Source organism: Tubulanus polymorphus, chromosome 11 (genome assembly GCF_964204645.1).
Source record: "Tubulanus polymorphus chromosome 11, tnTubPoly1.2, whole genome shotgun sequence".
Taxonomy (NCBI): domain Eukaryota; kingdom Metazoa; phylum Nemertea; class Palaeonemertea; order Tubulaniformes; family Tubulanidae; genus Tubulanus; species Tubulanus polymorphus.
In genome coordinates, this window is record NC_134035.1 from 11,754,856 (window position 1) to 11,779,535 (window position 24,680).

At 39.3% G+C, this 24,680-nt stretch overlaps 2 protein-coding genes across 2 annotated transcripts in view; both read left to right on the forward strand.

Moving 5' to 3' along the window:
- Window positions 1-9,214, forward strand: part of LOC141913354 (fibrocystin-L-like) — a 35,518-nt gene extending 26,304 nt beyond the window's left edge. The window contains exons 44-59 of the mRNA XM_074804859.1: window positions 8-256; window positions 709-882; window positions 1,270-1,503; window positions 1,970-2,266; window positions 2,526-2,683; window positions 3,018-3,159; window positions 3,247-3,360; window positions 3,580-3,745; window positions 4,030-4,268; window positions 4,600-4,848; window positions 5,053-5,921; window positions 6,352-6,726; window positions 6,838-7,173; window positions 7,639-7,743; window positions 8,253-8,364; window positions 8,616-9,214. Coding sequence (XP_074660960.1) covers window positions 8-256; window positions 709-882; window positions 1,270-1,503; window positions 1,970-2,266; window positions 2,526-2,683; window positions 3,018-3,159; window positions 3,247-3,360; window positions 3,580-3,745; window positions 4,030-4,268; window positions 4,600-4,848; window positions 5,053-5,921; window positions 6,352-6,726; window positions 6,838-7,173; window positions 7,639-7,743; window positions 8,253-8,364; window positions 8,616-9,214 — 4,418 coding nt within the window. The remainder of the gene's footprint in view (window positions 1-7; window positions 257-708; window positions 883-1,269; window positions 1,504-1,969; window positions 2,267-2,525; window positions 2,684-3,017; window positions 3,160-3,246; window positions 3,361-3,579; window positions 3,746-4,029; window positions 4,269-4,599; window positions 4,849-5,052; window positions 5,922-6,351; window positions 6,727-6,837; window positions 7,174-7,638; window positions 7,744-8,252; window positions 8,365-8,615) is intronic.
- A 2,248-nt stretch (window positions 9,215-11,462) lies between these two features.
- The window catches only part of LOC141912438 (fibrocystin-L-like), a 40,229-nt gene continuing 27,011 nt past the window's right edge, over window positions 11,463-24,680 (forward strand). The window contains exons 1-25 of the mRNA XM_074803639.1: window positions 11,463-11,676; window positions 12,464-12,535; window positions 13,144-13,285; window positions 13,513-13,594; window positions 13,887-13,944; window positions 14,454-14,604; window positions 15,246-15,313; window positions 15,405-15,447; window positions 15,526-15,590; window positions 15,922-16,032; window positions 16,418-16,513; window positions 16,732-16,982; window positions 17,303-17,352; window positions 17,630-17,783; window positions 18,660-18,780; window positions 19,361-19,498; window positions 19,688-19,842; window positions 20,438-20,790; window positions 21,209-21,369; window positions 22,500-22,672; window positions 23,084-23,216; window positions 23,313-23,360; window positions 23,537-23,688; window positions 24,013-24,135; window positions 24,559-24,664. Coding sequence (XP_074659740.1) covers window positions 11,592-11,676; window positions 12,464-12,535; window positions 13,144-13,285; window positions 13,513-13,594; window positions 13,887-13,944; window positions 14,454-14,604; window positions 15,246-15,313; window positions 15,405-15,447; window positions 15,526-15,590; window positions 15,922-16,032; window positions 16,418-16,513; window positions 16,732-16,982; window positions 17,303-17,352; window positions 17,630-17,783; window positions 18,660-18,780; window positions 19,361-19,498; window positions 19,688-19,842; window positions 20,438-20,790; window positions 21,209-21,369; window positions 22,500-22,672; window positions 23,084-23,216; window positions 23,313-23,360; window positions 23,537-23,688; window positions 24,013-24,135; window positions 24,559-24,664 — 3,091 coding nt within the window. The 5' untranslated portion in view covers window positions 11,463-11,591. The remainder of the gene's footprint in view (window positions 11,677-12,463; window positions 12,536-13,143; window positions 13,286-13,512; window positions 13,595-13,886; window positions 13,945-14,453; window positions 14,605-15,245; window positions 15,314-15,404; window positions 15,448-15,525; window positions 15,591-15,921; window positions 16,033-16,417; window positions 16,514-16,731; window positions 16,983-17,302; window positions 17,353-17,629; window positions 17,784-18,659; window positions 18,781-19,360; window positions 19,499-19,687; window positions 19,843-20,437; window positions 20,791-21,208; window positions 21,370-22,499; window positions 22,673-23,083; window positions 23,217-23,312; window positions 23,361-23,536; window positions 23,689-24,012; window positions 24,136-24,558; window positions 24,665-24,680) is intronic.

Below are 24,680 nucleotides of genomic sequence, written 5' to 3' on the forward strand. Positions count from 1 at the left end.
CTCGTAGGGGTTTTCGGAGGTCTGGATATGCACGGAAAACCGCGAAACGTCACGTGGACTCGACTTTCTAGTACGGTCGCAGCCGGGAGCACCGCTATAACCGTCGATAAACCGGTCGATTGGACTGTCGGCGATAGAATCATCGTTACGTCGACATCGAAGACTCCCAGAGATACGGAAGTGAGAACGATTGTGAGCGTCGATCCTAACCGTATTAGGATCACTCTCGACCAAGCCCTTCTCTATACTCATACAGGTATTATCTTTTGCATCACTTGAAATACGCGATGTCCAGTGATAAAACGTAGGAAATGCCTTATTTATGAATGGAGTGAAACGTCTTTTACAACTTTAGACTTGGGAATCATCTTCAATAAGTTTTAGCAAATTTAATATCGTTGGGGCTTTATGTGTCAGTTACACTAGATAGAAAATAACACTGATATTTGAATGAAAATATGCAAAAGAAATTAGGGACTTTTGGGATAGTAAGAGACTGCTTTAAAGCCTCCTGATGAAATCTAAATTTAGATGGTGTATATACATTTCCAATTCATCTCATTCACCTGATGAAGCTTCTATTCATTAGAAGCGAAAGCTCGTGCGTCGAATAAATAGTTAACCTATACAATACTACTCGTCTCGTAACGTACATTTCTAAATCTGCCGGAAATACTAAATGCTTTTCGATGTTTCATATATTGACAGTGTCGGAGGAAAATGTCACTGGCACGAACTGGACGCTGAAAATGTCGTGTGAAGTCGGTCTACTGACTCGTAACATCGTAATCGAAGGCGCCGATTATCCTGGTTTGATCGCTGAATCGTTCGGCGCTAGGATCATCGTCGGAAAATACGGATTCAAAGACAAGCTTTACACAGGTGAGTTATAGTTATAGGCCCCTTGGAAATTTGATATTCCAACATCGGAAAACAGCTGACCAAGTTGCAGAGTCATGACTTGAGTCCAAAAGTGGTGTTAAATCTTTAAACTGGTGTTGTTGGATGGGCTATAGAAGTGAGTTGGTTGTAGGCCGGCCTCGTGTAAGCTGTGACTATGGAACGGGCCCCTTTGGATTGACTATCTATAATTGATTTATGGTAGTTCTTGGTTATATAGTTTTCCAGTAGGTTTATATTGTCTTCCAGTAAACAGCAACGTATTTTGATAACCAAATACCTATATCTATGGAGAACTGAATATATACATCGAAAATAGATTGAAAATAACATGAAGTTCCATCAATCCCATCTTCACTCGCTTTGCAGGTTACGCGAGGATATCCAATGTAGAGTTTTATCGCACCGGTCAAGAAGGTTGGTACGAGCATTACGACCCGCGATATTCGTTAGCCTTCCTCGACACCGGTGACGTCACCGAAAACAGACCGTCGTACGTGCGTCGGTGCGCTTTTCACCACGGATTTTCGCCGGCAATTGGTGCGTTCGGTATAAACAAACTGCTCATCGAAGATAACGTCATTTACCATACAGTCGGTGCAGGTAAGCATATCAGATGCGGTGTTCGGATTCTTTGGTTTGAAGAACGATGGCTGCAGGGTCATCCCTAGGTTCCCCAGTACACCCCCCAAAGTATAATCACATGTTTTCTAGTGCCAATATTCCCCGGTAAATATTCAGCATTGATATATAAGAATTGAAAGGTGTTGGTCCAGAAGAAAAAGGAATTTCTCGGATAACGCAGAGCCATGTCAAAGGCCACTAGTGGGGATGCAGTGGTGTCATCTCCATATGTCGGTGTTCTGTTCCCTGGTTCCACCAGAAAACCCATCCGTTGCTCAGGCCGATGTTCCAAAAGAAGTTATGTTTGCCATTATATAAGAATAAAATCAAATTCAATGGTTGCTAATTAGATTAAGCTAAATGGTTGCTGGTCGAATCGCTTCTACCTTTTACGTTAACCTCGCGTGGTTCATCCAATTCTATCTCATCTTTCTCGTTTTACTAGGTATCGTTGTCCGCGGTAGTCAAAACATGATCAAACGGAACCTGGTGACATTGTCGTTGTGGCCCGGTGCTTACAACGGTCGTCAAGAACCGTTGAACCTTATAAACCAAGGCGGTATCGAAACCAACTTCGCCGAGCAGGTCGTAATGCAGGATAACGTAGTCGTCGGTAGCGAACGGGCCGCTTTCCGTGTCCGCGGAGAACCCTGCGACGACCCGACAGTTCCATCCTGGTCCGGAAACATAGCGCGTTCGAGCATGTTCGGCGTCGTGGTGCTACCTACAGATATCAGACCAGGTAATAGACATATTCACGTATACGTCAACGTCGCTAGAATAACTTGTGATTGTAGCCTTTAAACTTGGTTATTTATTCATTGTTTTCACTTTCACTAGTTCATCAAGTTGTTAGACCTACAAATAATTGATCTATTCTTTTATCTTGAAAATTTGACTTATTGCCAATTGCTTAGCATTTACATTATTTTACAATTCAGTTTTTATTCACTTAGCGGTTGATCATTTTTCATCGGGTATTGATGCATTTCGTTTTTTAGTTTGCATGAAAATATCCGGCATTCAGGCCACCAAGTCGCTGCGATTCGGTATATATTGCCAGACGTCGGCGAACCCCATAGTGACTAATGTCATAGTCGCTGATAATAGAGTTGGAATATTGGTCATCGTCATTAAACCGAGTATATTCACGAATAAGGTACGTTTATGCAACGTAGTTTATTTTATAATTTTCGCAATTATCACAGTGTATCTATTTGTCCATAGAATTAGAACCAAATAAAGATAAACAATCGAAGTAATGATTCAAAAAAGATCTACGTTTCGGATTCTCTCTAGAGACCATCGTACAAAACATGGTGTCTTTTATTTCATTTATACATCATACAATTATTCAATCGAATCTAATTTGACAAAACAGTCTTCAATTTCTTATCTTAAGTTAAGATAAAAGAAATTAACTTAATTTCATCATCTATTCTCCATGTTTGTGTTAAGATTCTGCTAAGATTCATCTCGTATTCGAATTACAGCCGTCTGGAAAAATCGCCAGGATCGAGGATTCGTTGGTCGTTGGCAGATCAGCTTCTTACGATTGCACCGACACGATGAAACGTTCGGATGATAATATAAAATTTAGCAGCCAAGCAGCGGCCTGGAAAACTGCTACAGGAGGTAAGATATTGAATCGGAATTTCAATCTTCGACTATATTTTCTCACGTATTTTAAGAATCACGCTATTTTCCTTTATTCAATGTTAGGTGACACCGGTATTGCATGGCCCATATTTCTGGGTAAATCCAATGCTGCCCCTGAATTTCCGTTTGCCGGAGATTTAGGATATCCATCGTATAGCGGACTCCTGAAAACGAAAGGTGATTATCATTCTTAATATTACTCCACTAAACGTTTTTTTTTCCACAAAAATTCTGCCTTCATTTTGCCCTTGTCCTGTCAAGAGAAATACTGGAAAAATGTATACGTGAATTATTAGCCTGGTAACGTTTTGACTAAAAAAAAACAGGATATTTTTCCATAAAAAAATGGCACCGCTAAAGTATATTTTTCCTATTCATTTTCTTTCTCGTCGCTAGGTATAACTTTCTTCAGATTCGAAACGACGTGCGGAGATCAGAGAAGCGCCGCTATCTCAACGCCGGCGAAGATCGAGGATGTCCTTTTCCCGATCGAAATCGAAAAGTCGACGATGGTCAATGTAGACCCTGACAATGAACTTTATCTCATGCATCCAAACGTCGCGTGAGTCGGTTTTTCCATCTTAACAGTCCACTGATTAAACTGCCGGGCCCGGTTTTATAGACTGGTATTATCTTTAACTCGGGGGTTAACTCAATTGAAAATGAATTAACTTAGCCCCCGCGTTTAAGTTAATACCAGTCTATAAAACCAGCCTCTGGAGCCCGATGAACTGATTGCAAATGAACCATTTCTGGCGTTAGATTAAAACTATGCATCTTGGTTTTCATTTAAAGTCAATAGTTACGTAGCGTTTTAACATACCAATTTTTTTTCAAAAACTTCAGGAAAGTGAATCCAGCCGATTGCGTCGATATGGACTGCGACGCTAAGCGTAAATGCATAGTACGAGATATGGATGGATCGTTCTTACGAACCGGTAAACAAAGTGCCGCGTTGCCGGAAAGCGATTACGAGTGGGACGGTGATCCGAGGCACGGTTTCGGCGACTACCGAATTCCGAAGTTAGCTTTGACTGGCGTCAACGGCAACAAATTAGACGTCGCTAACGTCTGTCCATTAAAAGGTGAATGCAGCTTAATTTATTTTCAATCTGATCGGATTCGGTTTCCATAGACCAGCGACTAGTCTATAATTCAAGTAAAAAGACCTTGATGAAGAACAAAACTGACAGTGGTGACGATTCAACTAAATTCTTTGCACCAGTTTTGCACCAACTAGTTTTGAAAATGGCTCCTAGAATTGAGATGGGCATTATCTCTTTTCTTGCTAACTGCTCTTCATCGGACAAGTCCTGGATGTATACAAATGTAACGTTTTTAAGCTGGTCTCTAAAAGGTTACATCATATATGATCTCGACAAACTGTTTGTGACAACATTGTCTCTGATGTTACAGGTATATACCGAAACGGCTGTCAGAAAATCGACTCGTGGAATGGGTACAAATGTTCAGGTGACAACGTCGACTACCAGATGCTGGTAATAGCCAACCTGGACCACGACACCGAAACTCGTCGCCTCTCACCGATCGCTTTTATCGGCGATGGTTATGTGGATCTGCTGAACGGGCCGCAAGATCACGGCTGGTGTAGCGGCTACACGTGTCAAAAGCGGGTATCCACTTTCCATATGGTCGTCCTAAACGGTAGGTAACATTCCCGATGTCGTTTTTCGTATCAAAAGTGTTCACGGAGTGTTTTGGGATTCTCCTGCACGCCCAGCCAATACTTGCCCCCTACAAAAATTTTACAATTTCATCTGCCTTTGAAATTGGATTCTGTCCATTGGCCACCCTGCTCAAATCGCTTTTGATGAATTATCTTGAGATTAAGATGAAAATTCTTTCTAGGTAAACATTACGACGTGTATTTGTCGGGAATCAACCCCCAAAAGACTCAGTTTGAACTGTTAAACGTGAACAGCGATTTCGTCGTCAGGCTGGCCGTGTCGTACACGAAACTATACCGTATCGACGTTTACGCCGACGGCCAGTACGTAGCTCCGGCGAACAAAGCGATTCGTCCGGACGGCAAAGAGATATTGAAGCCACCGACTACAGCTGGTGAATTTGTACCTCAGAATGGCGCCGACGCCGGCAGCAATTATTTCGACCAGAAAAATAAACTGCTGTACGTCATCGTGAAGGGCCCGGTCAGAATAAAAATCCAAGTCGCGCCGACCGTCATCGTATCGTTGACATTGCCGGCTATGACAGTCGAAGAGTTTTTCGGCGCTCGAGTCATCGAAAATTTGGCGAAGTTCCTCAAAATTCCGGCCAGCAAGATTATGATGGTGAATCCGGTGTCCGCGGCTGGTAGAAGGCGTAAACGAGCTGTCGGAGATTTGACCGTGCAGTTACAGATCGGCGAACCACCGGTGGCCAGTTCGAACGCCACCAATTCGGGCAACGCTTCCGATACGCTGGATTTCTCATCTTTGTCCGAAATATCGACGAAAATAACCGACGCCGTGCAAACTCAGTCGCTCAGTTCAGCGCTGAATACAACGGTAACGAACGTTGCCGTTGCCGACCCTGTTCCACCGATCAACAGCACCGAATGGTCCGCTCAGAGTAATGTATCGGCCGCTGAAAGCGCACAAAAAGCGCCACAGACGATACAAGTGCCGTCGCAGTTGGTCCTCGTGCAAGCGCCGACATCCGGAGAAGAAAACTCGCCTTTCCCTTCTCAGCCTAAACTCAGGTTGAAAGACACCACGGTAAATATACAATTAGAAAACTACCTTGAACACTATTGGTTAATATTGTCGACAATATATAATATAACATAAATTATACACCATATTAGGGATCAATGAAGTTATTTTCAATTTTAATATATCGATGATTGAATTGAATGACCGATAGCCAGGCTAAACCCGATATGCGGGCGACGTGGTGACGTAGTGCCCAGCCTCTCAAAAATACATATTAAAAATCTATCGAATATGAAATATAATTTATGAAATGATCTCAAAAATAAACGCCATTATTGATGACGTTGTGCCCATCGTAGTGCACATCGAGCCCATAAAATAACGCATACTTGGTATCAATATAAATATATTGTTACGGTTTTTAGGGCATCAAACGCACTCCGCGTCTTCTAGGGTTACCTATTTATCTTCAGTATTTTTCTTCATTCTATAGGGTCAATTTGTCGATAAAGTCGGAACGAATAGCCTCGTGTGGATGGTCCAAGCTACGTTGACGCGCGGTGCGGGTTCGGACGCGCTGGCCTCGCTCATCGGAACCGTCAACGTGTCGTTCGTCGACGGATGGGCGAATTTTACCGATCTCGCCATCACGCATTACGGGTCGGATTACAATCTCGAATTTCGCGTTATCAATCCGACCACTTCTACGCTGACGACGGCTACAACTGAGGCGCTCTCGGCCTCGAAGATAATGTTGAAATTGAGCATCACCTCGCAGCCCAGCGGCGTGGTTTACGTCGGGAATTCATTCTCATTGACTGCACAACTACAGCGTACAGACGAATTACCATTTGATCTATCGTGGAAGGTAAATCTTTGTTTCCCCTAGTGCTGAAACTTAAGTATTATAATATTCATATTTATCCGTATGATATTTTGAATGCCTTATGGATAATTTCCATCTGTTCGTATTTCGCAGGGAGATTCAAGTTGGCCGGCTTCGATCTCGATTTGCAAGACCTGTTTCTCAACAGCTGCGACGCTAGGGGGCGGCAGCATTCAAGATACTAATCTAACCACCGGTATTGTCAGATTCGACGGACTCCAGCTCTCCGGTCCTGGAAAATACATCGTCGACGTCAATGTGACGTCATCGTTTACCGGCTACACGGCTATCGGACAGTCGTCGGTTATCACGGTGATGCGGGCCGACTGGGTCGATCCCGGAAAAGAATCTACGAAATCCTGCCAAATGCGGTTCCAAGGGGATTATTCGACTATAGTTGGAAGTAAATCCGAATATTGCGGTGCCGCTGTGTGGAACGTTTTACAGTCGGAATTGACCAACGTTTCGATCAGTAATGTCACGTGCTCGCCAGGTAAGCCAGCCGCGTATATATTTAGAGTATTTAAGAATTTCACCAAAGCTTTAGTCCTTAAAGATTAACTAAGATTTCTTGTATAAAATTGTTAATTAGCAGTATTCTGAAACCACAACTGTCCGTGGCATTCAAATTGATGTTGATGGTTATTTCACCCGATGACATGTTATTGATTAAGAACCAAACATTGCCGTTTTATTTTGAAAGACTTTCTGATTTATCTGACATATTAAATGCAAGATTTTCTGCGCATATTGTACAATCTTTTACTACACCTATAATTCGCAACTGAGATCTACATCATCTTTCGTTTTTTTCTGACTTCAGGAAGTATTTTAGCGGCGTTCACTCTGCAAGGAAGCATGGATGGAATGAGCGCATCGCTCGGTCAACTGAATACAATGATCCAGTCAGGATTCTCTTTCACACTGAACGGCTACGTTCTGACGGCGGATAGAATACTTTTAGTGAACGGTGTCAACTATGGCGTATCGTCAGCTGAGGTAGGGTCATCTCTAGTATCAGTAATGATTCATTCTTTTGAAACATTTAGAGTTTGCGAAGATTTGATTCGTAATCAAAAGTCGGGTCAGTAATTTATTTTAGCCGCCATTTTGGTGGGGGTAATTTTATCCTGTATTGTAGCGTACTTTTTCTCTCTTCTGGTGACGCCTGTTTTTAATATATTTCAATGGTCCATTAATGGATTTTGACAACTTTGGCAACGTTCCGACCGTGTAAATCTAAAAAAAATCACCCTAACAAAATGGCGGTTAATAACTGTGAAATGGTTAAAACTGATTTTGCCTCAGTTGTATTCGAAATTCCTTCGCGAGTGATTTGCGGTTACGTTCACTTCTGAGCCCTCAGATCGCGGTGCTATTCCCTAGAATCTATTATCTCCAATACTACAACACGAGAATCAAATTCTGGTTTTTAAAGTTACCATGCATCTCAAGATCGTGGTAGTCATCTTCAAGTGATGATACGTATTATTAATTAATTATTTCAGAGTTCTACTATGGATTTGGGACTGATTATAGCTCTGGCGCTGGTTGGAGCTGTCGTTTTAGGCACCATGATCGGACTCGTCGTTTATTTCGCCAAGTTCCGCAACGCAAAAGGTGCGTATTCGATAAATCGAAATATTTCTTTGTAGAGAAATAATTCTACATGTTTCTTTGTTCGTTTTTGCGTTCTTGCACTCTTATTTGCATGTAATACATATATACACACTAAGAATTATGACTCGACACGGTACCATACCAAACAATTGTCTTTATATCAGTCTATTTACTTCTGAGTGGTTCCTAAGATGATATCAAAGATGATTTCGGATAATTCAATGTTGAATATACTTTTTTCCATTTTTTAGGAAAATTCATGCAAGACGAATATATCCATCAACAATACAATAAGTCGTCGAACAATCGAAATGATAGCATAGTGTCACTTGCGGTACAGCGTGTCGCAACGTCGCCGGTCCACTCATCTTCGAAAATTGTTTCCGACAGTTTACCGAGTATGATCCTCGAGACTGACGGTCCTGCGCACCCGGTCCAACAAGGCGGTATCGACGGTGAAAGCTCGCATCGGGTAAACGCACGCAACGACAGTTCCATCTATACCATCAACAACGACCGGATCAAACACCCATCCGAAATACCCCTCGACCTCGACGCGACCTACCATCACTGCAACAAGCTCGCCCCGATCGAACAGTTTCCGGAACCTCCGAAACCGTTCTTGCCGCTCGGCGACACCAACGCGCAGAGAAAACTCGGAAAACTACCGGCCATTCCCAGATCGCCGAATCCGAACGAGTTCCGGCAGACGAGCGCGACCAACGGGGTTCCGTCTCCGCGTCCGAACACAAAACTGAAGGCAAAGTTTGAACACGACTCACGCAACACTAGCGTGGCGTCGTTACGTTCAACAGCGAGCACGCCGTCCAATATGACCCCGATAGAATAAACTCAGTTAAACATATCATGAAATGCGGTTAATATTCGCTTTAAAACTACTAAGGGAATTGTATCATTGCTGCTGCTTTTGAATTACGGGTTTTATGAGTGTTTTCTATTAATGTATCGAAATACCTAAATTAGCCGAAAACTAGAATGATACTAAGCCCTTGTAACGTACATAAGATATGAAAGCCCTTAAGCCTAGTGCACGCAACAAGAAAAACCTCGAAACAAGGAACAGTTTTTCTGTTCGTGGGTTTCGAAGTGAGCGGTTCTCCCGCTTCGCGCACAGATAAGAATCATGAAACACACGATAACATAAGATAAGATTTGCACTCACCACTCGTTAGTGGTACATAGAGGATTAAAATGTTAAATGACTTTAAAGAGAAAATAAAAGTAATATTCTCACACCGAACAAACCTTCAGCGCCACACTAAGCGATGAGATAAAATGGCGGTGACTTATCATGTGATCCGCTTGTTGATTATGACGTGTCTGTTATTTTTAGACTCTGATATAGCACACAACGATTAGAACACGGTTTCCCGTTTTGGAAGATTAAAACGTCAATCACTTTTAAGAGTATTTCTTGTTTCGGGCACGGTCGCACGACGTTTCTGTTTTAACGTTCCGTGTTTATTTCACCCTGTTTGCGTTAGGCTTTCTGTTGTGGTTTTGTGCAGTCTGTTAGAACCATTATATTGTCATACGCTTTCCGTGATCGATTAGTTAATAAAACTACAGTGAATACGTAAATGACTTATTCTTCCAGTCCAGGGGTTACTGTTTAGGTAGGGTAACAATCAGTTGGTAATTTCTATTGCCCGAATAGTTCCAGAAAGTGACACAAATCTAACGGCCGTCGAAAATTTAGCACGACATAATTCTATTAAACTATGGGTCTGGCGTACAGACTTAAAACGATGTTGTTAGTTACATTGGCAGTTAAAAGATAAAAACTAAATACCTATATTTCATAATAAATCCTGCATAAACTGCATAATGATTTGTTATATTGTTGTGTCTTGCTTGTAGTCTTTGTGGTTCCGTTCGCATGATCTCACCGCGTGGTAATAAAATATTGCACAAATGTTTAGAAACATTTCTGAAGAATCTTTAAAAATACTTGTTTTGATAAGTCACACAGTCTAGTTTTTGATTTGTTATACTCGATACTTTTAAGGCACAAACTGTGACATATCGAGTATGATCGTGAACGTTGGTTTTGAAGTCTATATCTATTGAAAACATTTGTTTTTAACACTTTTCTCGTTACGGAATTTTGTATTTGCACCGTATAGTCCTATAGTTTAAATCGTTATTTATATATAAAGTAATGAAGTGCTTTTCTGTGAAAAAATAAACAAATGAATTCTATAAACAATCGTTGTGTTTATTTGAATTGAAACCCACAATTATATAGAAAAACTATAAGAGTATGTGTAACGTTTCGACTCAAATGCTATGAATCATTATCAAAACAGATTTTGATTTCAATTTATTGAATGCACAAATTAAATCCGTCTTAGAAATAGATCATATCATTTGAGTCCACGTTCAAACTACTCTCATCATTAATATCGTTCATCAGGTCGAACTACTTAAGTCGTCATACCTGGGATGATCATTTCGTCGACGATTTATAAACATGACGACAGTATTAGTAAACTTCATGAATAGAAACAAAATGTTCACCAAAAATTAAGACGTCAAATGACGAGTTAAGCGGTGACAGATGGGATAGTTTTAATAATCAATAATTGATTACGCAAAATGAAACTCTTTTTTGGTAAATGATTCACGCATTCCTCTATTAATTACATTCGCCGTTTATCGATAAATTCCTTTGTCCCCTTGTACTCGCGGTGTCAAAATTCAGGAAATGGTTTTCAATAGATCTAAAAATACGAATACTTGGTAGTTCGTTAATGAAAAGTAGGTTTATGTTGTGACCGTAATATCTTCAAAACACCTTTTGACTCCGCAGGAAAATTTACCGCGCTGTCGACATAAATCAGGCGACCAATTGTGCTGATGTTAACATTTCACACTCAAAAAAGTTTTGTTATGTTCGTAATGAAGTGAGACTTTCGAGCAGACAAAATATTTTCATAATTTGGTTCTGTAAGCAGCAGGCGGTCTCTAATCTCATTGGCTTGAAGTTATTGGGGTTTTTTCGCTTCTATTACGGTCATAGGCTACTCGCGAATCAGCGGTCGAGCCAGTTGTTGATTATCGAATATTATCCAATATCGAAGGAACGATATTTGTGGAGCAGCTTGACATGCGAATTAACGAGGTTTAAGTCAGTAGCCGTTAAACCTTTAGGAACGAGGAAAGGTGGTCTCTCTCTCATCAGAAAGGTCGATCTTCACCTGTAGATGAAGATGGTGCGACTTGTTGATAACGTAGGTTTAATCGCAGTTGTTTGCGTCCTCCATTTTGAAGCCTACTACGTCTTGTCCGGTCAGTGTATTTTCGTTACATTTCATCTTATTTTATACCGACATAACTTAACTGAATATGGCATGTATGTAATGTCAATCTGAGTGACATGTGAATATGATATTGTGAAATTATAGAAATATTTATAGGCATTTATAGAAATTATACCCAGCCGTATTTCAGACGTGTAAGTCACTTGGATTATAAGTAACTTAATTTATTAAATATAGAATTGGCCTACGATCAAGTTCTTTTCCTCTGATAGTTACTGTATTGGATTTAAAAGTGACTTTCTCTATTCTGACCAAGTGCTGCAATTCCGAAGTCTGAGGGTACATGATGATTAGATTGACGTAATTTGTATGAATTGAAGCGGTTTTTATGGTCTTCAAAAGTAGAATAAATATTTCTAACTTTATCTTATAAAACGGATCGGTATAATTATAGAATTGACAAAATGAGACTTACTTTTAATCTCGTTTTGACCACGACAAAGACATATGCACCGTCTTCTCAGGCTTTGTATTACGATATCTTCCAATTTGTAGACCCAGAGTGGCACTCCTTATTTCAACCAGGAACCAAGAAATCTTAGTTATGTCAAATACATGTTTTCTAGTATATGTTAATATATTATATTGAACTAGTATGCTATTCTTAAGCATGGGGATATGTAATACATATATTATATAACATTAATAGTGATAACGCTTCGAACTGGGTTCAGTGGAATTCCATTCGTATTACCCACGAATTATCAATGCTGTGATTATAGAATTCATCTCTTTTTTTATTATCTTTCAATCAGGTCGTATTACGAGCGTCAGTCCTCTTCGTGGAAGCGTTCACGGGGCAACGCGATTGACGATCAAAGGCCAAGGTCAGTAACGCATTCTTATTTCCGCTAATCGGAATATCGAAATTTATAATTTTCCTTTTTCTTCAGAAATTAATTCCTTGGGCTATTGTAGGCTACAGACAATATTCATTTTGCGTGAAATACAGGAGCCGGTTCCATTAGTCAAGACATCATAACTCTTAAAGCGGTCCTAAATCCTAATACTGGTCTTTAGTAGTTATATAAGCGATAAACTAAAATCATTTTGGACTGTTCTTAAGTCTAAGTTCATGACTGTGGAACTGACTAATCTTTTTTTTTTTAATTTTCTTAGTCATAATATAATGACTTAAACGTAGGCCCTATCACGTTGTAAAAAGATGATTTTTTGGTGGCAATAACTCTTATAAATCGATAGCATCAATTTTATCTTTATGATGATCATTTATTCATTCGGCTGATACTTGAATCACCGTAAAAAGAGTGTGAAGCTTAGGTGGAGAAAAAATGGCCGATCAGTAAAAAATGATGTTTATCTGTAAATGAACAATAATTTTCTGTGTGATTGTATTAGCTTCTTATTTGAGATTCTACTTCTTGCACAAATAGGCAATACATGTATATACGTTCACTTTTTATTTGAAAACAAGATTTTGCGAGAAATCAGTTCAACTTTGGGCAAGGAAACGAAAACCTCGGGAACGAAGTGATTTTAGTCTCAGCGAAGAATTCTTACCAGTGCGACATCGAAAAATATGGCACGACGCACACACAGATAATCTGTCTCACAAGGTTGATTTTTAACAGTTGTTCCGAATTATTTGAATAATATTTTTTTTTGCTAGTAATTCAACATACTGTGTCGGCGCACAACATTCATACAACAATTGAAGGGATAAGCTTTGCCGAATATACACATCCATTAATCCACTAACCTTAATTGAAATCTGAAAACTTTGAAATAGTTAACTAAGGTATAGCTGCTGGTTGGTTATATAACCGTTTCTCTAATCTTGCAGGCCGATGAAAGCGGACGCGTACAAGTTCAAATTGAAAGTCGACGGTGTCGATCAGGGAACGAGCTCTTGTTGCACGTTCAGAGTAAGTTCAACAGTCTGAGATCCTTGTTTTCTGTTCACAAATCGATGAAGAATTTTTATTTCATTTCCTTACATAAAGCCTTCCTATTACGCTGGAAAATGGCCATGATAGGCGTGCAAGGTTATCAGGAAATATTTCGGAGATAAATACCGGATGTTGTTGGGATTCCCGAATTTTTACCGGTCACAATGTGCGAGCAATTTTTGATAAGATTGACCTAAGACATTAAATCCTATTTTTGTCGTTCTGCATGTATTCATTTTGAAATATAACGAATTTCCTTGAATTTTAGGCAAAGACTTCATATACTCCGTCCGTTCAAAGCATATTACCACAGCTGACAGTTCCAAGTAAATACAACTTATATTCTTCTATATATCCTTAAATAACTACACATAAAATTATATATAGCACTTCGGGAAAATCGATAAATAGGTGCACTATTCGAGACCCCGTCACCGGAGGTTGCGGCCATTCTCAGAAAAAATATTGATGTTGACGGTACAAAAATGAGTCTTTCAACCTCCGTGATCTATCTCAGTTCCAAAATATTGTACATTTACGATTAAGTATGAATAAAAAACTGGGGGACACAGTGCACCAGTCTTATTTTCTTTCATTGCTGGAATCAGTCATCGTTGATAGTCAATCGATAAACGATGCGTAGGCACGTTGGATTGAAATGCTGGTACTAATGTGGGACGCCATTTTGATCTTATATGTGGTGGCCTCCGTTTCGCTATACGCGTTTACAGCCAAATATTCGAGGGTTTTGCCGATTTTTCTTCGTTTCGTCTTTAGCTGTTGCTGGTTTTTAACGGATCTCCCGTTCATCTCCTGTCATTTCTTTCGATTCCAGAATCGATGTTGACGATATCTGGCAAAATAATCACCGGCAGACTTACGGTAAACGTGAAAACTGATGATAAAGGCAGAACTGAACTATTACAGCGAGTTTACGTGGGCGGACAAAAATGCGAACTTCTGAACCCAGATGCAAACGATACTTCGTACGTTTGAAGTCGTATACGTATTTCAATATTATATAGAATTGAGACATAATACTGTTCATTCTAGATCTGTTTTTTAAAATCTGCAGTATCTAGTGATATATGATTATATGTGCGTAAGAAAATTCAACGATAAGTCAAGAAAAGGACGAACAAGTTCTGTTATAAGTGAACATATTATTGAGCGACGCTTCTACTATATTCTTATATAAGCTATCACAGACACACGGAGCCAAATTCGGCTTTCGTATCTACTCGACTAGTGGTCGGAACAAATAACCGAATGCGCTTGATTTTCGAACTATTTCCGGAATATAGTTCCGACTAACGGACATTCGGTTTCGTTTAGTTCGACTATAGTCGACTAACTCAGAAAACCGAAGGTGGCCCTGTATGCATGTGTGTCTGGTGATGGCTTTTAGAATATAGCCGAAATGTCGCTTAAATTACAGAACTTATGTTTTTACTCATTTTCTGAATTCATCTTACACGGAAATTGCGTATCATCTCGACCTTAAACATTTTACCATTTTATTGCGTGACATTTCAATTTTTCCAGAAAAGGAAAGTGATCTAACAGTTTTTTGTATCCGCTCGAACAGTTCGTTCGCTGCAAACTGCATTTTTTTTTCTAATTTAAGTTACGGCATACAAATAACAGGTTACGAATACGGAACTTTGAAGTGCAAAATGGAAGGATCATTTGTCGGTAAAGATAAATGAACACGATCAATCTTAGTTCCTTACCCTGAATAAAATACCTGTTGGTTCTAAGTCAGCAATTGATTTCGCTTTTACAGGTTCCCAAAACGTTAGTTTTATCGTCAGCGGTAGTTACGGCAGGTAAGGGCGTCATTCAATATCAATAAATAACCGTATTCATAAGACAATAATACATGTTATGAAACTTTATGACCGCAGATCAGCGAAGCCTAAGATGCAGTTACATCCTGGTAATAAGCTCGGCATGCTCTTGACTTACGCAGGTACGTGTGTTAATTTAGTTACAACGTTATTTGTACAGTTTAAAACGTATGCCTTTTTTTGTATGAAATAGTTAATGAATTCGGTGTTGCATGTATATTATATTATTTTGTTGTATTATCCGTATTTTCTTTTTCGATTCTTGTAAAACCGGGTTTCATAACCGCATAAAATGAAATATTGAAATTGCATGTAATGTACTATTAATTTGTTTACTTCAGTCACATTCATCGTAAAACTTTTCTACTGAATAAAATTTGAATTCGAGTGAATACTATATTCATATTACGATCGCGAATGATATTTTGATAATTCGTGCTTCCCTTTAAACAGAGATTGAGGAAATGGACGTTAAACAAGGAGGAACCGAAGGCGGCACTTTAATTACAATCAACGGGAACAACTTCGACAAGACAACTAATGCCGTAATGATCTATGTAAATGGTACGCAGTTTTAAAATTAGACTTTTACAACCGAATTGAAAGTAATAAATCTACGACATCTGAATTCAACATTTTCCATTCGTCTTCTATCATCAAACTTCGACTTTCTTATTTTTCAATGTACACACATGAGCTTAATGAGTTTTTAGAGCGATCGACTCGGGAAAGCCAGGTCGTGTGTCCCTGGACAAGACGCTTATGTCCATTGCCTCTCTTCGCCCAGGAGTAAATGGGTACCTGGCCTGATAGATGAATACTGTGCACCTGGTGCTGTTCGGATGATACCTCTCCCCGGGAGAGATGACTGATACATGGTTAGAGTTATAATGCTACAAATGTGGAATCTAAACCCCCTAATGTATTTCAAAATTATGCATCATTTCAGGGGTTGAATGCTTGGAGTCAATTTACGTCAATTCAACGCAAATTAAATGCAAAACGCCCGCGAAACCGCCGTTTCCTCTGCACTCATTAAATCCAGGTTAGTTTCCGATTTTGAATTCAATCATTATGAAAATCGACGTCGCGCTAATCACTAGACACGCGATAATTGATGACGTAGTGCACATCCGCTCACACAGTATCCAAAAATAAAGCATAGTTGAAAATGTATATGAATAAACATTATTGTTACGGTTTTTACGGTGTCAAAAATACACGATATTGGATATTGTATTCCGACGTGTTTCTTATCTGCAGGCGGGTTCGGGTTACTGGTTGAGTCCTGGGATGGCGGAACCGCGGCTGCTAACAATCTGGACGTTCGCGAGTTGAATTCCTCACACGACGGCTACAGAAAAACATACTTGAGCGAATCCTACCTTCCGAAATTCGACAACGCGCGCGACGTGAAGATATCTGGTTATTTTGTTCCACCACTGACCTCATTTTACTATGTCCCCAGCTGGTGTTCTCCTTTCTTCTTACGTGAGACGATGGATGCGACATTGGTACGTGTACAGATTGTTTTCAGTCCAACATTTACGCTACATAGATGAGTTGCAATATCGTAATTAAATGGTATGTCTCAGAAAAAAGTGACGTACCGGTACTTAATTTGAAACATCAGTACCGAAAGGTGTTTCTACCCGCAGTCTGATGGCAATCCATACATCATTTGCATGTTTGTACCGAAACCATTTTTAAAAGATGGAAAAGAGGAGAACAAACGTTACTTTGATAGAATCGAGTGAAGCTTATCACACCATTAAGACGCGTTATGAAATATGAAATTGCGAAAAACTCAAGAAAATGTTTTTCCTCATTGCAGAAGGTGATATCGGCTGCAACAGGCAAAATAAAGCTGAACAAGGGCAACAGGTGATATGAGTATTTGAGATAAACTAGTAGCTGGATAAACCGTGTACTTTGTAATTAACATGGCCCAGTTCAATCACTCGGGGCATGGGTAATTTTATTCGAGGATCCCGGCGTATGTTCATCATCAAAAAGTTTTTCTCCCAAATCGATCGATATAAACAAAGATATGATATAATTGAAAAATGAATTCAATACAAGCCGATCATCTTTCATGTTGAAACAAGTTATTGCTTGTCGCGATGAAAAATATTTTTTTTTCTAATTTAAATAACTGTAGCTATTACATCGAAGAAATCATGACGAATACAAGGGGCAATCTTAAATACTGTCTACATGCTAATGATTCATTGTATACATATGAACAAACGGTTCACGCCAAATCAGAAGCACAGGAGATATCTCTGACAACCAAACAGAGGCATGAAATCCAGGTATGGGTAGCTTCCTAGATAAGCTTATCAATCAATCGCGTATCGATTTCTATAGGAATTGTACATCTTGTGTTGTTTATGTAGTCATTTTGAGAATAAGTAAATGAACCTTAAAACTGGAGCCTAAGGGCTTAAATCAGACCCAATATGTCTTTTCATTATTTGGTGAATGATATGGTGGCTGATTCGGGTAGATCTTACGCCATAAAAAGTTGCTACGCTGAATTTTCTCTCTTTGCGCTAAAACAAAGTAATTCCTGTTTGGCGCCAGAGCAAACTTTCATTTTTTGCGGGCATGCCCGCACAAGATTTTAGCAGTAGTTTATTCTTTATCAAAGTGTGTACTACACTTGTATGACAGATAATCAACTACTACATATTAGTAGCTAAAAAGAATTAGTCGAACGGACAATTTCTTGCTTTCGAATGCGCTGAGCTCAAGAAAACGTCTGTATTGGTAGGGTGGGCACCAAAATGCGTAGTTCTAACAAATTCATCTGTTTCAAAATTCTTCCTAGTTTTTGCGTACGAAAACGGATTTGATTTTTCTAGATAGAAAATATGGCGTTTTGCCAGTTTGGTGTTCAGGCGTTCAAGCGCCATCATTGCATATCAGGAATATTATGCAATAGCACGAATTTGTTTTCATTATGTTCATCCCTTTATTGATACTATCAATACATTTACTTATTCACAAAGTTACGCAATTATTCATTTTACAACTGAAAATATTTATGAAAATAATTTACCGATTCATCATATTGATAGAAAAAAAACAACTTATGGAAAATCACTCCGTGTTTTACCCCGAAAAGCATTTTCAAACATCGATACTGTATGCGTTGTTTTCATTTTTTTTAATTTTCAAAATGACAGAAAATCGAATTCATAAACTGGAATAACCTCACAGGTCATACCTCAGTAAACGAGATTCAGCAGATTGTATTATCGGGACAGGGTCAAGACTATTCCTTGGGTTTTAACGGCGCGTGGACCGGTGAGTGATGTATCTGTTATAGAACCTCTCCACCAGTATTATCTGGAATCCTTCACCGGAATTGTGGGATCGTACACCACTGTTATCAGGCCCGTTCCAAGGGGGGAATTAGCGAACGAACCCCCTAAAAGTTTCAAAGTGCCTTCAAAAAGTGAGTGTAAAAAAATCTGGGTCGAGATTTTTCGAAATTTTGATCCAATTTTCATGTTTTGGGGGGAAATCAATTCATTCGATTCTCAAATGATTTATTCAGATACCCGGGCACTCCATATTTAAGATCTACCCTTTTTCAATAAGAAAGTGCCCCTTTTTACGGTGAAAAAGGGTTTTTCTCTTGATATAGAACTGCTCCTTAAAAAAGCTCGGCACGGGCCTGGTTATGGGATCCTAAGCTATCAGTCAGACGCTATCTTTTAGAGTCAGAATAAGATCTGATTAGCGTGATCAGTATTTTTCTAATTTCATGTTTCATTTACTTCGCAATATGAAATGGATCGTTGAACTGTATCATAGATTAGAAGCAAGCTACCTATAGTAATAGCAAATAACTAGTAACACGGTGTTTTTGAAAAATATACAGGTCTAATCAGTGTGACGGATTCAGCACAAGAAATCGAGGCTCATCTAAACGCCCTTCCGACGATAAAACCTGATCAAGTCGAAGTGACAGAAATAACGCCCCAGCAAGAGTATACAGTAGAATTTAAATCCGGAAGAGGTAAGTGACCTTAGATTGCTCGAATGCTGGCGAAAAGCCATCAAAATAATTCGCACTCGAAATCATTACGGGTGAACTGTAGTCATTTAGATTAAATCGGAGCTTTCTATCTAATTGAATTTACTACTATTGAATAAAGTTTTCGCTCGTGGCCGAAACATTTATGAATATATCGTCTTTTTTGAATAGGGGACATGAGACTGCTGTCATCGTTCTCGCGACAAAGTTCTCTAGCCGTCAACGTCACCGAAGAAAGAAAAGGAGTTGCTTCGCTCGACACGTTTGAGCTCGCCGTCGAGGATATAACAACTGGACCCATAGCCAAAAACGCCGATGAAAATACCGTAAGCGTTGTTCATCCATGTAACGTAGCACATATAGAAGAGCATTCAGTATCGATGCTTCGACCATATACATACATCATTGAATGGTTTAGCAAAACGAAATGATAAGAAAATAGTGAGAAAAAAAAACAACGAAGACATTTTAAGGTTGATTCATTAAGGACAATAATACCACTTAGATGTCTATTGAATGAAAGGTATTTTGTCTTTCACAATAAGAAAAAAAACTTTTTGATGACTTTTCGAAAAATGAAAGAGTTCTCCGGCTCTTTACCCTAATCAAAACTTTATTCAAAATGAAGAAAGGCTGTAGTTACATGAAATTAATATCTTTTAGATTTCTAATGAATAAAAGGTATTTTGCCTTTCACAATCAGAATAAAAGTTGTTTTTATTGATGAATCGACGAAGAATGAAGAATTCTCCTGCTTTTTTTCCTAATCAAACTTTATTCAAAATGAAGAAAGGCTGTAGTTACATAAAATGCAGAAAAATATTTTAGAGTAAAAAAGACTATAATATAAACTTACAATTCCAGCGCTAGTAAGTGATGTTTACGTCTATTTGTTTATAGAAACTGATAATTTTCATTTAGGTAAAAGCAGCAGTTACCGGGCTGTTCTATCCATCGTGCGGGGAGACATTATTGAGCCCTCCATCGGCCATATACACCAACGACTTCGAAGAAGCTTTCTCCGGTAATTTGAGGCATTATAGATACAGCGGCGATAGTTTTTGCGGGGCGTACAGCTTGAAAAACTCGTATGATATCCATGTCGACGAATTCAAGGTAGAACCGTCGGGAACGTATCTATGTTTCGCGTACAAATCTAGTTCACACATTTCACGCTTACATTTCCGCGCGTCGTATAAAGATGATATATTCGCCAAGACAAGGAAAATCCTTTATCTTTACCCTACAGTGGACGGATTCATCTCTGATTCTCGGTAAGCGTTTTTATCAGGGTGGTTAATAATGTGAAACACTGATCAGTACAAGTGCTATCCACTGGGGGTGAGAAAGCGGGGTGGGGGAGGGGGATCGAAGGCGCAAATTACAGTGTTGCTAGATGTAGACATAAAGCCTCGGATATAGAAATTTCGATTTAATTCTACCGATTCCGGAGTTCTTTTCTGGGGCGTTCGTTATGACCAGTGTAAGCTCTATGTATTCCCAAATAGCATAATCTGTAAAGTGGCCAGAAGGGAGTTTGTAATCTGGAATTGATATTTTCAAACCGAAATGCATCCAGTCGAAAACTGTCCATGATTTTAAGGAGGTGTGGTGTATATCTTGTCGGTCAAAACGAGCGATCTGTTTTCTCGAAACTGAAGATCACTCCCTGTGAATCTGAATATTTTGCAGGTGGCACTATCGTTGCATTGAAGTGTACAATTTATTGACGACAGCGTACGGAAATACCATGATGGAAACAATTGTAGAATATGTCAGTAGCTCTCCCAGACTGGACTACATCGACACAGTGGCAATTATGAAGAATCTGCCGCCCTCGTTATCACAAACAGGTTTGGCAACCCTTAAAACATTTCAAACCAATAAGAACCGTCATAATGAATAGGCCTTTTCACTTCCTTGATATGCGGGTATTTCGCAATTTCAAAGAAAAATGTTTCGACAACGGATATGAAAGAAGATAACTTTATTCACCCACACAATGTCATCGTACAAGGATATAGAAAAACATGGATATTAATACACTATGTATAGAAACAAAATATTTACAGAGCATTTCAACATATCTATGATATTCAGTGATAATTTAGGGTCCTGAAAAGAACTAGATTAGATTAGATTTTATTTTACTTATAATCATCGCTATAATACATATACATTATATTTACGGGCAGAGTCATCGATTTTCAACACAAAATTTAATATAGTAAATAATAAATTATAGTAAATTTTACCAGCATAATTAACATAGATGGCGATTCACGCATAATATGGTTTTCTTTGTTTGTTTCGTTTGTCTCTTTCTTTTAATTATAATTAACTAACATATATACTACATGCACGAGGGACCCCTTTCACAGAATTAATGTAAAAGGTCATTCAAATATGACATCACACAATCATCTGCATGTGCGTGCAATCACCGGTCCACGTATCGTTATCGTGCATGCCCTTTCTACATGATGACGTGAAAACGACATTCTTGCCTAACTCTCGTGTACCGTTTGAGTAGATATCAGGTGGGAGGAACCTGTAGAACTCGTCAGCCTGTTTTTTTGGCAACCACAACAATAAATATGCGGCGTTGACGATCGATGTAACGATAAATCTAACTTTTTGAAGTTCCGTGAACGGATAATAAGATAAAAACCCACGATCTACAGATTAACAGAATTTAAAAACAAGAATTTATTTATTCAATCTAAAATATATATATAAGACACGACGTTTCGATCTCACCCTAGAGATCATCGTCAGGTGTGAGATATAGACTAAAAACAGGGGTATATATACAGAGGAGAACAGGTTAATTGAGTAAATTGGTGAGTGAGTAAATAATTAGTGTTTGGCAAGGCATGAAGTAATATACTTAGAAAGAAGGGAACGGGTGTCGTCTGATGTCGTCTGATTCAGAAATTATTACGTACAAAACTTATTACTTTCTATTTTCATCCGCAATCAGATGAGTTCGTACCGAACCGTCGCGAAGCCTTACCGCAGCGAATATCAGACGTCGACGTGACTCGATCCGACGACGGATACTTGATCGACATCACACCGAAAGAATGCTCGCACAATTTCGAACTGCTAGCTCCGTACAACTCCTGGCCAGAAAACGAACAAGACTCCGAACAGGCAAGAGATACCAGTACCCCCTTCTCTTGAATTACCATAGAAGAAGCAATGTTTGATTTGCGAGACATTTCTCGGGAAGCGCTGTTTCACTGTTGATGTTCCATTGAAGCTGGGCAGTGTCCAAAACCCTCTCTACTCATATATAGATATCTGGCCATATGCAGTGAAATTAAAGTTTGTTTAAATCCGCTTCCAGCATTTGAAGGCTATGACCAAACTCCTATAAACCTTCAAAGCCAAAGTAGACGAACGCGCGAGCATCTAGAGCTCGAATTAACCAATCATCTCCCAAACTTAACAACTCGTACATGTTACTATAATAAAAATACAATCCAATGCAATAAAACTCGGTTCATACTTTATTGGTACCAGCCTAAAGCAATAATAATCACTCAATGATTCTCCTATTAGGATGAGAGGGGAGACTTGTATTCGCAGACGACCTGGCCGACTGGCGTGGCAGTTAACGTAACTCGCATCAGCGACGCCACTCCCGGAATATCCGGCGAATTCGATATCATTTTCCAACGGAAAAAGAAGTTAGGTGAGATATCGATATATTGTCAGAGAGAATACGTAATGATTTCATTATTGCAGACGTATGAATTTCATACATAATTCACAATCTATTTTCCATCAGAATGGACCATTGGTGCGCCAGAGATCGTCGAAGATACCAAGTTATTCAGTACGTTTTTCAAAGTTTGCCAAACAAAATGAACAAAAATGAAAAATAAACCAAGCGGTCGTCATAATTGTCGCGAATGAGGGTGGTGTAATATCGCTTAATTCGGCAAATCTTGCCAATCAATCGCCGGAATATGAAATGAGACACTGGTATTGATATTTTATTTTTCGTATTAGATATACCTGTAGACATTTCACCCACGGACCTTGAAAATGTGTTTCAAGATAATGATGTCGCCGATGTTGGTGTTTATCGATATGGCGCGTGTGCTGGTTATTCGTATCGGATAACGTTCTTATCGCTGACCGGTAACCAACTCCCGATGCAGGTAAGATCGAAATTACATTCGCGGTGTTTACTTCAGAATCACCGAACTATTGACCAGACTCACCAGACAAACTGTGACCAGTAAAATCGGTCCGGGGTAAGCGAAGTCCGAGTTAAGGATCGAAAAATACGTTAAGCAATCAGAAAAAGATTTCGTCGCGGGCCCGACCGAGTTAGGCAAATATCCGAGTTGGTTTTGTCTGAGCAAGGCGAGGTTTAGAGTATAGCTTTTAAGAATCTAGCAATGTTTTTAACGTAAATTGCTTTATCCATTAAATCAATATATCAGTACTGAATACACGCATACACGATTTTGCCTATGTAGGTGGATATGTCTAACGCCAGAGGCCCGTCGGTAAATGGAAGCGTTACAACGGTCAGCGACGGTGCGATGGTTCTTGATCCGATTCCGGGTTGGATGCTGCGAACGCACGAACAGGAATCTCAGGTAGAATTTGTGCACTATTTATCTAAACCACCAAAATTTCGTGTTCACCCATTCGGATTTCCTATTCGATAGAAAATCACTTGAAGTTTTGGAATTTCGTCTTGATTTTGTATTCTATGTTATGTTTTGTAATTCTTGTTATACCGTCCTCTCGTTCAGATGATGAGTGTATGATTTCAAATTTCCTATTTCTGTATCGTATCAGCGCACTCCAATGTTGTCCAACAGTCGTTTAAATGCATTGCAATTTGATAAAGCGAACGCTGACAGTAGATAATCTATTAAATGGATGTCAACACATGGAAAAAATTCAGAATTCGCCAAAAGTGGTTTTATATCATATTGCATTCACGTATGTCTCTCGCTGCAAGCTTATTAAACATCGTCTACATTGATTTTCTACTTTCTAAACATGTATTTTAGGTAATGGCGTTCATTAACGATGTACCTGCTAATTGTACCGGTGACTGTTCGTTTTACTGGAATGAAGCTATAACGCCATCTATTCAGTCAGTGACACCTAGTAGCGGTAAGCAACAACCAAT